Genomic DNA, 15,326 nt, shown 5'->3' with positions numbered 1-15,326 from the left:
TGCTATGCGCCTAGATGCACTCGTGTTCCATTACCTTCTATTAACGCTGCCTAATAGAGTTTATTTTTTTCCTAGCAACCTTGAAATTGGTGTTACAATAACTTTGCTCCGCAATAAATTTTTATTCAATATGTATAATTTGAGTTGTAAACTTGTAATTACGTAAAGTTATACTTAACAATAATGAATGAATAGATTGAAGATTTGTCTTGTTAATGATACGTGGAAACAAATGCAATAGTATAGTACTCGTCTGTGGATGCACTTTTATTAGATGTACAAGTGTCTGAATGCACTATTTATATTGTTGAAAGTTGAAACTAGAGCTGTCAAAAGCTGACCCGACCCGAAATACCGACCCTAACCCTAACCCATCTAGACCCGAAAAAAATAGTGACCCGAACCCGACCTGAAACCAACCCTAGACCCGAGTTGACCCGAGTATTTGAGACTCGAACCCGAACATGAACCGACCTAGAGAGGACTCGACCCGAATGTGACCCGTAAATTATTGACTTGAAACCGAACCCGACTCGAACCCGAGAATGACCCAAACCCGATTTAACCCGTCAAAACCCGAATTCAACCCGACTTGTTACTTACCCGACCCGTTCCTAACCCGACTCGAATTTAAACCCGACCGGTTACAAACCCGACACGAAATCAACCCGACTTGTTATTGTCCCGACCTAAATTCAACCCGATTTGTTATTGACCCGACCCGAATTTAAACTTGACCTATTACTAACCCCAATTTTAGGATTTAGGAGTTTTTGGGAAAAAAAGAGTACTCCGTATTGACTATTGAGTTTCAGGCTTTTTTTCAATTTATTAACATGGATTCCTTGCATATGAGCTTCGTGGTGTATTGCTTGCAAGTGAATTATTGGTCTTTGCTTCTTTGGAGATTATAGTCATTATCAATTTATCATGCATACTCATGTCCAACTATATTTTTCTCTTTAAGTTGTTGGTTTCTTGAACTAATTGCATGTGAGTTATTGGTCTTAGGAAATTATTGTCGTTTTCATGCATATTCATGTCCATATCTTTCCCTAATATAAGCAGTAGTAGTGATAGAAGACCTGAACAAAAATCTGCTCTCCTATCTTGCCTCCTTTACATTTCTAGTGTTTGTTATTGCATAATAAACATTGGGGAAGAATGAAGAATCTATAGCGCATATTTGTTTACTTATTTTCTGCTGTCAAAGCAGTCACTAGACAGCACTTACAAGAGTTTTTGTTTAAATAATGCCTTTGAAATTTGAGGTGTAAAATAACAATTTTCTTATTTCTGAAATCATTATATTACTGAAACTATGTTTTTCTCTTTAGGCTAAAATTGGGAGCTTAGAACAACAGCTAAATGAGGCCCTTGGAAATGACCCGACTCATACCCGATAATGACCCGACTTGGATTTGACCAGACTTGATTATAACCCGCAAATTATTGACTTGAACCGAACTCGACCTGATTATAACCCGAAATTAACTTGAACCGAACCCGACTCGAACCCGAACATGACCCTAACTCATTTAAACCCGTAAAAACCCGAATTTAACCCGACTAGTTTTTCACCCGACCCGAATGTAACCCGGCCTTTTATTGACCCGACTTAAACCCGACCCGAACCCGAAAAGATGTATGACCCGACTCAAGCATGACCCAACCCGAACCCGACCCACATAGGTCCTGACATTACTCTGTATTGACCCGACCCGAGATGACCCGACCCACACAAACTCGACCCATTTACCCGAATTGACTGCTCTACCCACGGGTGAAACGGATAATTTGGGTGATAATCGGATGTATAATATGACATTTAAAATTAAATATTACATAACGTTTAATGCGTCCTAAATGTCATCGTTTCATCAAAATATCAACCTATTGAATTATCGGATGATTTTGTGAACTCATAAACTCATAATTCATAAACATCCAAATTCCAATAAAACTCAAAGCCTTCAAAAGTTCAAATCCAAACTTAAATTAACAATAACATAACACAAAAGTTCAGCAAAATAAAATAAGTAGCAACTTGCAATTTTTTAAGTTTTCAAAACATCTAAACAATTGAAACAGTAGCAACATTGCAACAATAGGCCTTGTAATCTTGTAGGCAACAACAGGTAGTCATCTTCAATTCTTCATATAATCATATGTTCACTTTTATCTCCCTACTAAAGCACCAAAAATTAATTATACGATGTGAATAACAGTTAGAAAAATAATAAATTAGGGACTTGGTATATAAAAACATTTACCGAGTCTAAGTCAACCACTTCACTCCCTCCACTACCACTTACATCATTATCCACTGTATCATAATCATCTAGAATTGTAGAACATGCTTGAGCATTCTCCATAGTAATACCTAAACCAATACAAGGTACTTATATCAAACATTAAAAGTAGTATGATAAAGTAACAATTATATCAAACATTAAGAGAATAAAATCTTACTTGAGTACTCTCCAAGTATCCAAATTTGCATGCACATTAAAGCTTCAACTGTATTAGCCGCAAGTCGGGAATGATGAGGGCTAATAACTCTTCCTCCCATGCTAAATGCACTCTCCGACGCGACAATAGATGCCGGAATTGCTAGTAAGTCTTTGGCAATCCTTTGCAACGTTGGATATTTAGCTCTATATTCCAACACCTCAAGATATCAAATCCACCACTTTTCGGCAATGCATCTTCCTCTAAGTAATGGTCCAATTCTGACTTCACATTCACCCTCCTCTTCTTTGTTTTTTTCATTCTACTCCATTTATCATCTCCCTCATCTCCACCAATGTCCATACCATCATTAATAGATTTATTTCCAGTCACATCAACCCAAGTATAAGTATCAATTGTGTACACTCTCTTGATACTCATATAAGAGGTCAAGAGTTCATCACTCTTTGAATCTCAAAATCAGCTTTGTCTCCATAAATCTCATTGAAAATTTGAAATAAAACTCAACACATTCCAACTTATTCCCAAGATCTAAAATTGCAGCAATAGCTAAAAGCTCATTAACATAACTCCAATACTTATCAAACTTAGTAATTATAAATCACATAAGCTAGTAGAAATTATGAATTTTGTCAAATGCCAGAACGTATCAACCAGAACCGAACAAAGGAAAAATAATACATCAAGTTGAATGAGAAAAAAAAAAAAAAATTAAAAAAAAAAAACCTATAACCAACAGCTCCAATAAGACTCTTTTGTAAAATGTAAATCTTCCATTGAATCACCGATTTCACTAGCATCATCATGGCTCAAGATGTGATATTTTCTAGTTTCTAGAGAGTAGAAGACAATACTATTGCCTTTAAGCCTTGAGAGATAGATCCTATTTCTCAGCTTAGGATCTCTTGTCATTACTGAAAAAGATGATGCACGACTAATAAACAAAATATGATCTCCCAAATCATCAATTTCAATCCAATTCTTCTCGATGTCATTGAACCTAAAGACTTGAATCGGCTTCCCAAGTCTCCCAATGAATACTGAGTAGATTTTTCCATTGCACTCAACTAGACAACTCAAGTAGAAGTTATTACCACGAGTCGGAGGACTGTGATAAACTTGCCATGTTGGTTGTCCACCCTGCAATTCAAATACTCCAAGACATCCACACACATCTAAATAATAGAATGCGCCCTTGAGAAAGATGGGGGAGCTTGAATTGGGACGGAACTCAATATCATCCTTCTGTGTAGTTCTAAATTTTTTCCAATTCTCATCACCGGATTGAAGATATATGAAAGCTATAAAGTAGGCATAATGATAAATTCCAACTGTCACACATTCAGGGCAAGTTGGAGAGGTTGAAAATGCAATGCTCTTAAGAGTAGAGAGAATTTCTATAGGTTGAAAAGGCGGATAAACATCCCTTACCCTTGTAAAAGGGTTGAGGAATTCAATGGACTCTTTACCAACTACGTAGAGTAGCCATCCATTTTTGGAGAATTCTAAGGTAGATGGACCAAGAGATGATGGAAGAATGTTGCTGCAGGAACGTGAATCAAGTCGACAAGGGTCGATTATTGTGAACATACCACCATCATTCTTTAGGAGCACAAAAAAAGGAAATGTTCTGCTTTGAGATACAGGAAATGCTGAATAAAATGTCTTACAGCTGACACGGAAGTTCCAGTATTCAAACAAATGCATACAGTTTCGAATTAATTCAAGCACATGAGAGGGAAGCTTACTGAACAAGCCTTCCTGTGTTTCACTGTATTGCAGTGACTCTTGGTCTTTGCTTAGACAAACACCTACATTGGAGACCTCATCTACCTTTTTGACGCTCTCTTCAAACTCTTGTTTTGCCAATAACGTATTAGGTCTGTCACCAACAATAACATAAAGAAGTTAGAACAGAATTGTATTTATACTATTAATCCAAACAAGCTAAATCAGCTAAAAAAACAGAATGCAATCGTTACCACTAACCAACCTTTGTTGTTTTTGGGGAATCACCCACGCACGAAACCTCCTAATGTCAATGAAGTTTGTGCAGGACGGTATGGTAGTACAAGTTTGATCAAGGAGATTATACAACACTGTTTCAGATTCACCTAGTTCATTTCCATGCTTAAGAACGTAAATACAATTCCCTTGAATACCTTTGCTTGATTCAAGTGCTTTTGTGTTACCCCAACACCAGGTGCAATCACGATTTAGGCCTATTAAAAAGGTACGACCATCCAGACACTTGACCTCAACCCACATCTTCTTCTGTAGGTCCAATTCAAAAATTTTCACAGCCATGAGTCGTTTACGTGAACCAATGGTCATGAATAGATAAACACTATAAAGACGGCCACATGACTCCAACATGTTTATAAAGTGACAGTGACATCGCAAGAGAATAACGGGTAGTAAAATTTGCAAAGGGATCAAGGTGAGTGACTTAATTTCATCCACCACATAGAATAACATTCCTTCTCTACTAACACCGTATATGTATTGGTTGACAGTAATCAATTGGATTACTTTTATTGCATCGCATTCAGGTTCAAGTTTCTGTGAGGACCAACTGTCATCAGGGTGTGCAGGGTGGCAGAAAAACATTACAGAAGCACCAGTATGAAACAAGAGCAGCAGACAGTCATAACAGTCAGGGGAGGATGAAAGAGCGCACTTGATATTACTGAAGTTGTTATCTGGTGTGGCTGTTAATGGAGGGAGATTTATTGTCTGCAAAGTTTCAAGATTGAAGATAGAAAACAAGTTATCTTGGACTATATCCTGTAGAACAAACCAACCACAAGATGAGGCGCGTATGTGTTTGCCGCACAATTGAGGAATGCTTTCACTGTAAGATTCAGTATTACAGGTTGAGGTGGATGATAAAGAGTAAAAAGTGTGGATCTGTTCATCAGTAGAAACTTCATTTGCATACAAAAGCCATGGTGATTCTATTTTCGACAAAAATGAAGGCCACATTATATCAGCCTTATTCGCCATTGACCTGCTCAAAATTGACAGAGGATGTTAGCAACATAAGCCACCAAGACCCTTGACATATACTACCTCCATTACTAAAATGTTGTGAGTTTTGAATTCGAGTAGAAATTGATTATGAATTCTCAGTTCTACCTACAGTGTAATAACACATTTCAAACATAGTCATGTAAGATTTTATTAAATTAGTCACCAAAATATTGTCTATGTATAAAATTATTCATACAAAATGGGATATTGCTCGTTTGTGTAAACGAGCAAATCTATAGAAAGACAAATCAAAGATCCCAAAAAAAAATTGTTTCTTCTTTGTTTGACTCACGACCAATTTTTTCTGTTTTCTCTCATTCTTTTGAAGCTAAATCAAATCAATTGTGCAGATGAGTAAAACATGTTTTGTCATTGTGCAAATGAGCAAATACGAAGTATTATATAGCTAGATTTTATTTCCCAAAATTTTCTATTTCCTCTTTCATTGGTAATGACTATTCGTCTGAAAGAGAAGGCGAAGAAAAAAGTTGGACAAGAAGAACCAAGGATAAGATGGTGGACCCTAAGGGATGCAAAAGCTAAGGTTTTTACAGAAAAGGTAATTGAAGAAGCGGATTGGGATGGAGAGGTGGATCCGGACATGACTTGGTTACGAATGAAGAACTGTTTCCTAAGAGTGGCCAAAGAGGTCTTAGGGGAAGTAAGGGGAAGAACTTCGGTACAGAGAGATACTTCGTGGTGGAATGAAGAGGTGAAAGCAGTAATTAAGCAAAAAAGGGAATGCTATCAAGCCTTAGGAAAATGTAGGAGTGATGAAACCTTTGCAGCGTATAAGGAGGCTAAGAGTAAGGCAAAGGCAGCTGTTCGCCAAGCAAAAGAAAAGGCATATCAGGAGGTTTATGAAAAGCTTGATTCCAAGGAGGGAGAAAGGATCATTTATAAGATGGCAAAGAGAAGACAAGAGGCAAGGAAGGATATTGGCATGGTGAAGTGTGTCAAAGATAAGAACCAAATGGTCCTAGTGCAAGAGGAGGGCATCAAGGACAGGTGGAAGGGGTACTTCGATGAATTATTTAATGGAAGTAATGGAGTTGTGATAGGAGATACCTCTATGAGTGATGAAGAAATCAACATGGAGTACGTGCGAAGGATTAGGAGAGTAGAGGTGGAGATTGCACTGAGGAAGATGAAACCTAAGAAGGCGGTTGGCCCTGATGGGGTACCGATAGAGGTGTGGAGGTGTTTGGGTAAGATTGGTATTGATTGGTTAACAAACCTTTTCAACAAGATATGGACGGCTACAAGGATCCCACAAGATTGGAGGAAGAGCACCTTGGTCCCGGTTTATAAAAACAAAGGAGACGCTCAAGATTGTTCTAACTATCGAGGAATTAAGCTTATGAGCCATACTATGAAGTTGTGGGAAAGGGTGATTGAACAAAGGTTGAGGGCATGCACAAGCATTTCAGATAACCAATTTGGTTTTATGCCTGGGAGATCTACTATGGAGGCAATCCATTTGATAAGACAAATGATGGAGTTTTATAGGGTAAAGAAGAAAGATCTTCATATGGTCTTTATTGATTTAGAGAAGGCATATGACAAGGTGCCAAGAGAGATACTTTGGTGGGCAATGTTGAAGAAAGGTATCCCACGAAGGTATGTAGACCTAGTTAAGGATATGTATCGGGATGTGTCAACAAATGTGAGGACATGCGGAGGGTTGACAAAAGATTTCCCTATTACAATCGGATTGCATCAAGGGTCTGCATTAAGCCCTTTTCTTTTTGCAACGGTTCTAGATGAATTAACTAGACCAATTCAAGATGAGGTTCCATGGTGTATGCTGTTCGCAGATGATATCGTTTTGGTGGATGAGACTAAGGATGGGGTTAATGTCAAGTTGGAGCAATGGAGGCAAAGGTTGGAATCTAGAGGGTTTAAGCTAAGTCGGAGTAAGACTGAATATTTGGTATGTCGTTTTGGCACTCAGAGGGGGACAAGCAATGAAGTGGTGAGTTTGGATGGAAAGGATTTGACCATGAGTGAATGTTTTAAGTACCTAGGGTCGATCATCCAGAAGAATGGTGACATTGATCAAGACGTGACCCACAGGATTAAGTCAGGGTGGCTTAAATGGAGAGCGGCCACGGGAGTGTTATGCGACCGCAGCATTCCCTTAAAGTTGAAGGGAAAATTCTACAGGACTGCCATAAGACCAGTGTTGCTCTATGGTACAGAATGTTGGGCTTCTAAGAAAGAGCATATTAAAAAGATGGAGGTTACGGAAATGCGCATGTTAAGGTGGATGTGTGGAAACACTTTAAGAGATAGAATCAGAAATGAGGTTATTCGCAAGAAAGTAGGTGTGGTGGGCATTGTAGATAAATTAAGGGAAAATCGTCTGCGTTGGTTTGGACATGTAAGACGGAGACCCGAGGGTGCACCGGTGCGAAGAGTGGAAGAGTGGGACCATGGAGGGATTAAACGAGGAAGAGGGAGACCAAAGATGACTTGGTTGGAAGGAGTGAGGAAGGATATGAAGTGCATGGATTTACGTGAGGATGAAGTTTTGGATCGTAAGGGATGGAGGAGAAAGATTTATGTTGATGACTACACGGAATAATCAAATTTGGTTCATGTTAGCCGACCCCACTTTTGGGATTAAGGCTTTGATTGATTGATTGATTGACTTTCACTATCCTTATTAATTTTGACATTGTTTACTAAATTTATTTACCCAATTTCATGGGCAAATTGGGTTTAATCTAAAATTCTAAAGAAGCCAAAACAGAATTTAAGACTTCAAATATGTTTAATTTATTGTGATCTTTTTTATACTTATTATAAATTTCTTTCTTTTCAATTTATTCAAAATCAACCCAATGTTGATGAATTCATGAATTTTTTTTTTTTAATTTCTATTTTTTTGTACATGAACATTGAACATACAGAAAACCATTAAACTAAAGTAAATTAATAGGAGCGAAGATTGTATGTGACAGGGCGAAAAATCATAAACCCATTTCAAGTTTTACAACTAGTATTCCTAATCATATTCACATAAATCAACAATTAATCAAACATTCTGAATTAGAATTAAAACAAAATCACACACTATAATTTCTTAGGTTAAATTGTTGAATCGAGGACAGAATTTCAATATACAAATATGATTAATATTAAGAGAAATAAAAAACAAATTAGGCTGAAAAATAGGGTTATTAGAAAAAATTAAACAAATAAATGTACAAGTATAATAGTATAGAAAATGTAGAGAAAAGGAATGATTTCAGGAAGCGAACTTACAGTGAGATCTATGAAGCCTAGCAGGCAGCACCGCAGCAACAGTATACTGTGCATTGACAAAACTCAGTACAATTGCTAAATTTACCGTAATGACTGATGAGGAAATTCCTTAAATTTACTCTCTATGTTTTCGGAATTTTGTCACCCTTAATTGATTTTGACACACCCTTCGGGAGAGCACAGTTTTCTATGCTCTTTTCACATACGGGTGAGTCAAAATCAATTTCCTAAGTTCTCAAATTTACTCCCTATGTACTTGTAACAAATTAATCAACAACTTTTCAGCCACACCATGTGGCAGGGGTTATTTTTAACTGTTGTAGGAATACTTATTCAGGGATTACTTATATGAGTTACCCCCTCCGTTTTCAAATATTTGCTTCATTTTTCCATACACGGAGTTTTAAGAGAAATTGGAGAAAGTAATAAAATATGGAGGTAGTGGGGTTGGTGGAAAAATAAACAATGGTAAAAAAAAACCAAAAGTTGTTTAAGAAAACTACAAGTGAGTCTATTTAAAATATTTGTTTATTATATAAAAGATTCTCGTTTGTATTTATAATGTAATGAAAGAACAATTGAGGTGGAAGTGGGGTAGGTGAGGAGAGAGAAAATTTGAGAAAATATTTTTTATTAGTGGTCTCATTTCATATTTAGTAACGTGTCAAGTATAATGGGATGGACGAAAATAAAATCTGTGTCAAGTATAATGGGACGGAGAAGTGCTTTTTTTTTTTTGTTCCACTTGGTTCACCCTTTGGGTTTATTCGGATTCGGGGCTTAGTTCTGGTAAGAATGTAAGATTCAAGCTTTTTTTAATTTCATTTAAAAACATGAGGATTACTTTTTGGTAGATTTTGAATCAACATTATAATTCTTTATAAAATTTTGTAAAAACTACTCTAGTTGGAAAAGTATTTTATTCACCCTTTCACAAATTAAACCAAATAAAGGAAAATGAGAAAAATTGAAAAAATCATTTTTCATGAAAACAATTTACACCAAACTAAATGGGGTTTTAATTTAAACTTGGAAAAAATTGGCGCAATAAGTCTTAATTATGAAATAGTGTGATTCGGGCAGATCCTCGATTTGCTTGTTTGTACTTCGTGCTAACGGTTTGTTCTTAATGTATAGATGATTATCTTGAAAATTTAATATTTTTGAAAAATTATTTTATAGGAGAGCCATACACAATACTTTAAATGTTTGATTTATAGAAATTAACAGAGAAATAATTTTTTTTTTCATCAAATAAGAAAAAAAAGAAAATTTGAATTTTGGTACCTCGAAAATGACCCATATTGATTTTTGACACCTATCTTTGTTTTGTTTTGTTTTTTTTTTTTTTTTTTTGGTATTCATCAAAGTCATAAATTATAGGTTTTGGTACCACTTAACATAATCTATTAGGGTTTCGTTAAGAGGGGTCCATTATCAAATTATTTCATAGTTTAATTTATTTCAAAAAAAAACTTTTAAAAAAAACTTAAACAAGAAAAAAAAACCAGCCACTGCCACCCCTACCAGTCAGCCACCTTTCCCCTTCCCTGTGCCAGCTGCCGGTGCCCAAAATCCCTCGGCACCGGCGAGCCCACCTCTTCCCTTTCCCTCCTCCGATCTCAGCCGCAATAGCTATAAAATCGCCGCACACTGCCGCATAACAGCTGGCCCTCCAAAACAATCATTGTTCACCGAAACAACCCCCCTGCCCTGTTTGCGACCCCTTGCCTCCCTAAAACAACCACCCTCCCCTTTTCGTCGGCCCCCGAAACCCTAAAACCCACATGATTCAACCCGTATAACCAAACTCGTTTAGGGTTTTAAAACAATCCAGAAAATGGGTGGTTTTCTAGGTTGTTTTAGGGTTTTTTAAGGCCAACTGTCGTTGTGCAGCGGTGGAGGAGATAGTCAGTGATGATGGTTGTTTTGCAGGAGGTGGCTAGTGCGTGTTGCAAGGGGTAGTTTTGGTGGTGTGGTGGTGTGAAGGAGCAGCGCTGGTGCGAATTGGAGGTGCTGGTGGTGTGATGGAGGGGCGCTGGTGCAAATTGGAGGTGCATGTGGTTAATGCGGTGGCTAACGGTGGTTACAATCATGGTGGCGAGGTCAGGTGGCTGCATAACTGGTTGCTACCGCTTTGAATGTGGCTAAGGGTGGCTGGAAGGTGGCTTAGGGATGGCTTGAAGGTGGCAGGGGCCCACTAACGGAAAGTTTAATGGAAGTTGGACGAAGGTACCAAAACCTATATTTTGTGACATTGATGAATACCAAAATAAAATAAAATTTTAGATGGCTACCAAAATTCAATAAGGGTCATTTTCAAGGTACCATAATTCAAAGCAAAATTTCCATTAAAAACAATTAGTGACGGAATGAGGTATTGTCTTGGTAGGGCACGTGCCCCTACTAGATTTAAAAATAAAAACTTTATATATTATAGAAATTAACCGTGTGTTTTTTTTCCAAGAAGAAAAATGACTTCATTCATAAAATATAGTCAAACGACACTTACATATAATTCTTAAGAAATCAAGAATTCCAACACAAGTACACACCTTAAAACTAAATAAGTAGTAGATTTCAATAACAATCGTCTTAATAAAAAACTTCATCTAAAGCAATACAATCTGTGAGTTTGCACTGATTCGGCTTGACATCCATTGATGCGTAGTCGTTTGAGTGAAAATACTCATGTGGTCCTCCATATTCTTGTAGAGATTATGAAACTCTACATCTTCAATTCTCGTCATACAAACATTAAAAGAAAATAAACTCCAGAGAAAAATCATCATCTCAAGGATGAGATCCAAGGGCGGAGCCACAGGGGGGGCTGGTGGAGGCCCGGCCCCCGTGGCCCAACAATCAGTCCTCTGTTTTTACAATGTTGGCCCCCTTAGAATATTTGTGTGTAAATGTTGTCTACTATGTTATAGCACAATGGTAATTTGGTTTAGCTGTGGAATAAAAACATAGGTCTTAAGATCGATCCATACTACTCCCTTATCCTTTCAATTTTGTTACAAAATTCAAATTAGTATTACCTGCTTCTTTTAATCAAACATATTTTCTTTCTTTTGTTTTATTTAATTTTTTTTTAATACATTGGCGCTAAAGCCACTTATCAACATTTTTGACATTTCTTACTGTTTGAAATCTATAAAAATAATTGGTAAAGTTATAATGTATGATTTATTTAAAATTTTATTAGTTTAATCATACAATTCAATTTACTTACTTATTTATTAATGTAATCGGTGTATTAAATTTTACACATTCGCATACTCCTTTAATACTCTTTTGTATAAGATCTTGCTGGAATTGTCTCAACATTTACTTTCAAGCAATCAACTTTTTATAATTTTCATTAATATATGATGTAACATATTAATGGTATATAATGGCAATCATGAAATTCTTAACGTTAACGTAATAACTTTTTTTTTATATATGTGATATTATACGATGTAATTTATATACTAGTAAAAAATATGGTTAGATCACAGCTAATGTATAATAGTGAAAAAGTAATTTTTTTGCTATGAAAAAAGTTGGGAAAAAAAATATAAGTATTGAACTATTTTGCTTTATATAAGCCTCGGCCCCCTTGAGGTTTAAATCCTGGCTTCGCCCCTGATGAGATCTATTTATTGAAAGCGGGTAAAAGGTGTTTGGGGATTACCATCGGTAAGAACACTGTTGAAAGCCCCTACAAAGATTCACAATTTAGACCAAGAGGAAAGAGATGGTACAAATAGAGAGAAAAGGGAGAAGAGAGAAGAAAAACCTTCAAATTAAAAAAATAAATTTTTTTTTTTGAAAAATCCTAGCAATGGAGGCTAGAAAACATCCCAAAGGAAAGACCCTAGAAGGAACCAAAAAAAACCCTCCTCCTTACTGTGCTTTTTTACCGTGAAAAATTATTTTTAACTATATCGGTTTTTATCTGATTTCTTTTCTTATTTTATCCTATCTTTAGCTTTATTATAAATATTCTTTAGGATTATTATTTTATAATTCATTATATTAGAACCCTAGTTTTATCTCTAAACTTTATTTCATTATAATTTAAGATTATGCACTCAAAATTCTTCGTTTATATATCTCTCGTAATTCAAGATTCAGTATTTTCTTAATCACTTTAATTCCTTTGATTGTTGATTATGTTTTCCTTAATTCTTAATATTGTTTTTATTATTATTATTATTAGTGAATACGTGAATAATTTTCTTATTCTATGATATAGCAAAACCCTGACTATGATTTATGCATGAATTAATTCTTTAAATTCTCTAATAATAATAGTTGTTGGCCTGCTTAATTGATGTGCTTATGCTATACTAGATTAGAGATAATTGGTATTGTTATTAATCCATTGTTTTTTTTATCGCAACGAGATCAAGTTGGGTTTTAACGAGTTTGAATAAATCAATTAAGGCTTTGTTTGAAGTTCATCACGAGAGTAGTTGAATGAATGATTAAGAAGCTAAGTAATATGCTTAATATCTCTAATTTGCATGATTCCACGAGAGTAGACTTGATTATGATTAGGGAAGTCATTAATAACTCTAGAGAGACCTTTGGTATTATCTAGGAATTACTAGTATTTTTTCTCTTGTCGATCGAATTTTACGTTTGGGGTAGAACCGTAGAACGACTATGCATTGATTATATTCGTGGTGATAATTGATCTTGAATGCTTTATAAATTGATTACTTTTATTATTTAGATTAATTGTGCTACTTTAATGAATTAGTTTAGAATTTTTATTATTTTAATTGGTTTCTTGGTTAGTAATTACTTGAGTCGTTATAAATAGTTTAACCATAGTCTCTTGGGATTCGACTCTTATTTGCCCGTCTACATAGTTAGTAGTCTAGTTAGGTTTATTTTTGAGAGATACATGACAACCCTGTCAAAAGATATCATTAGTTCTTCTACATTGAAAATTAGATAATACACCCAGGTGCACCATGCTCATGGTGCACCCGGGTAAACAAAAAAAGGCGGAAAGAACATATAGTGTTTGATAAAGAACATACCTATGTTTGACAAAGAACATACCTAGGTTTAGTATGTTCTTTGAGTGTGATCAGTGTGTTCTTTGAGTAAAATTATATGTTATTTACATTATAACTTATGTTATTTAACATATGTTGATAAACATATATGTTTTTTTGTGTTTAATAATACAAAGTATGTTCTTTAATTTGAATTTGGCGTGTATGTTCTTTAAGGTCGTAGTGACGCCCAAATTCTATTTTTATTATCATATGTCATATTTAAATTACTTTTATTATCGTATGTTCATTGAGTTTGATTAGTGTGTTATTTAGGTATTAACTATATGTACTTTACAATATAAATTATGTTCTTTTAACATATGTTATTTTGAAATTTGATATTGAAATCTTAAATTATTATGGGAAGTTGAATTTTTTTTGAGAGATAGAAAACTATTTTTTGGGGAAATGATATCTTTGGTAAGGATTTTTTAAGAGGTGATCAACATTGGCATGACTCGCATCACGACCCAATCTGACCCGAAATAGGGTGGGTTTGGGCAAACCTAAAAATACATTTTAAGTTAAAACTCGAACCGAGCTCGAAAAAAGCCTGAAAACCCGCTACTTTTCTACGGGTTTGGGCACGATAAATTATGATATGGCCCAGCGGCCCTACTCGATTTTTTATCACCTCTAAATTTTTTCCGTTAATAATGTGTAATTTTTCAGAAAATTTTATTAAGTTTTTATCTCGTTCTTTTTATTAAATTTTTATGTTCTTTGGTAATGCATGTTTTTGTCAAATACAAACATGTTCTTTGTCAAATACATGTATGTTCTTATGAAACACGAGATGTTCTTTCCGTCTTTTTTTTATTTATCCGGGTGTATGATGAGCACTGTAGACCCGTGTGTATGAACCACGGATTACTTCTACATTGGTAGGTGTTCTGATCAAAGTGAGACACTTTAAATAAAAACAAAGGGAGTACTTCTATTCTCTTTTAATTGCAACATTTTGAATTTCACGCTTACCAATGCATAATTTTAGCCTTTGTTAGTTGAGACGATTAATACAAGAGGGGGGGTGAATTGTATCGAGTTCCTAATGGTTACTTTTTGCGGATTATAAAACAATGCATATAGGAACTTAAAAGCACACACAGATTTTACGAGGAAATAAACCTTCCAGGGCCCAACTGGAAGTAAAACCTCGACCCTGCCTTAGGGATTTCAAACACACAAACTCCACTATAATAGGGCAAACACCAAGTTACAACCTATTAGACACGGACCTTTATTTCACAAGTTCCTCACTGGACTTGCTACTTGATAGGACCCTATCCTACCCAACCTAAGCACCACACCTAGATTCACTCGTACCACCAAAGTACTACTCGTACTACCAAAGTACAAACACTCAGGTTCACCAAGAAGCTTACAAAACTGTGTATGATAAAAACAATAAACATACCCAAATAACCCAACCCAATACAAGAATTCGACACCTAGTATGTCAGGCAAGCAATGCACGAAATCCGAAACTAA

The 15,326-nt window shown here is 35.6% G+C and overlaps 1 protein-coding gene across 1 annotated transcript; it reads right to left on the bottom strand.

The window, feature by feature from the left end:
- Positions 1–3,060: 3,060 nt before the first annotated feature.
- On the bottom strand, positions 3,061–5,806 carry LOC145595354 (uncharacterized). The gene is made up of 2 exons (XM_081651751.1): positions 4,466–5,806; positions 3,061–4,354 (listed from the first exon to the last, which is right to left on the bottom strand). Exons 1-2 carry the CDS (start codon positions 5,476–5,478, stop codon positions 3,199–3,201), a joined length of 2,169 nt encoding a protein of 722 aa, XP_081507877.1. The 5' UTR covers positions 5,479–5,806; the 3' UTR covers positions 3,061–3,198.
- Between the last annotated feature and the right edge of the window lie 9,520 nt (positions 5,807–15,326).

Source organism: Chenopodium album, chromosome 19, assembly GCF_948465745.1.
Source record: "Chenopodium album chromosome 19, dcCheAlbu1.1, whole genome shotgun sequence".
Classification (NCBI taxonomy): domain Eukaryota; kingdom Viridiplantae; phylum Streptophyta; class Magnoliopsida; order Caryophyllales; family Amaranthaceae; genus Chenopodium; species Chenopodium album.
Note: the sequence above shows the minus strand (reverse complement) of the source record. Positions and strands in the feature narration are given on the sequence as shown.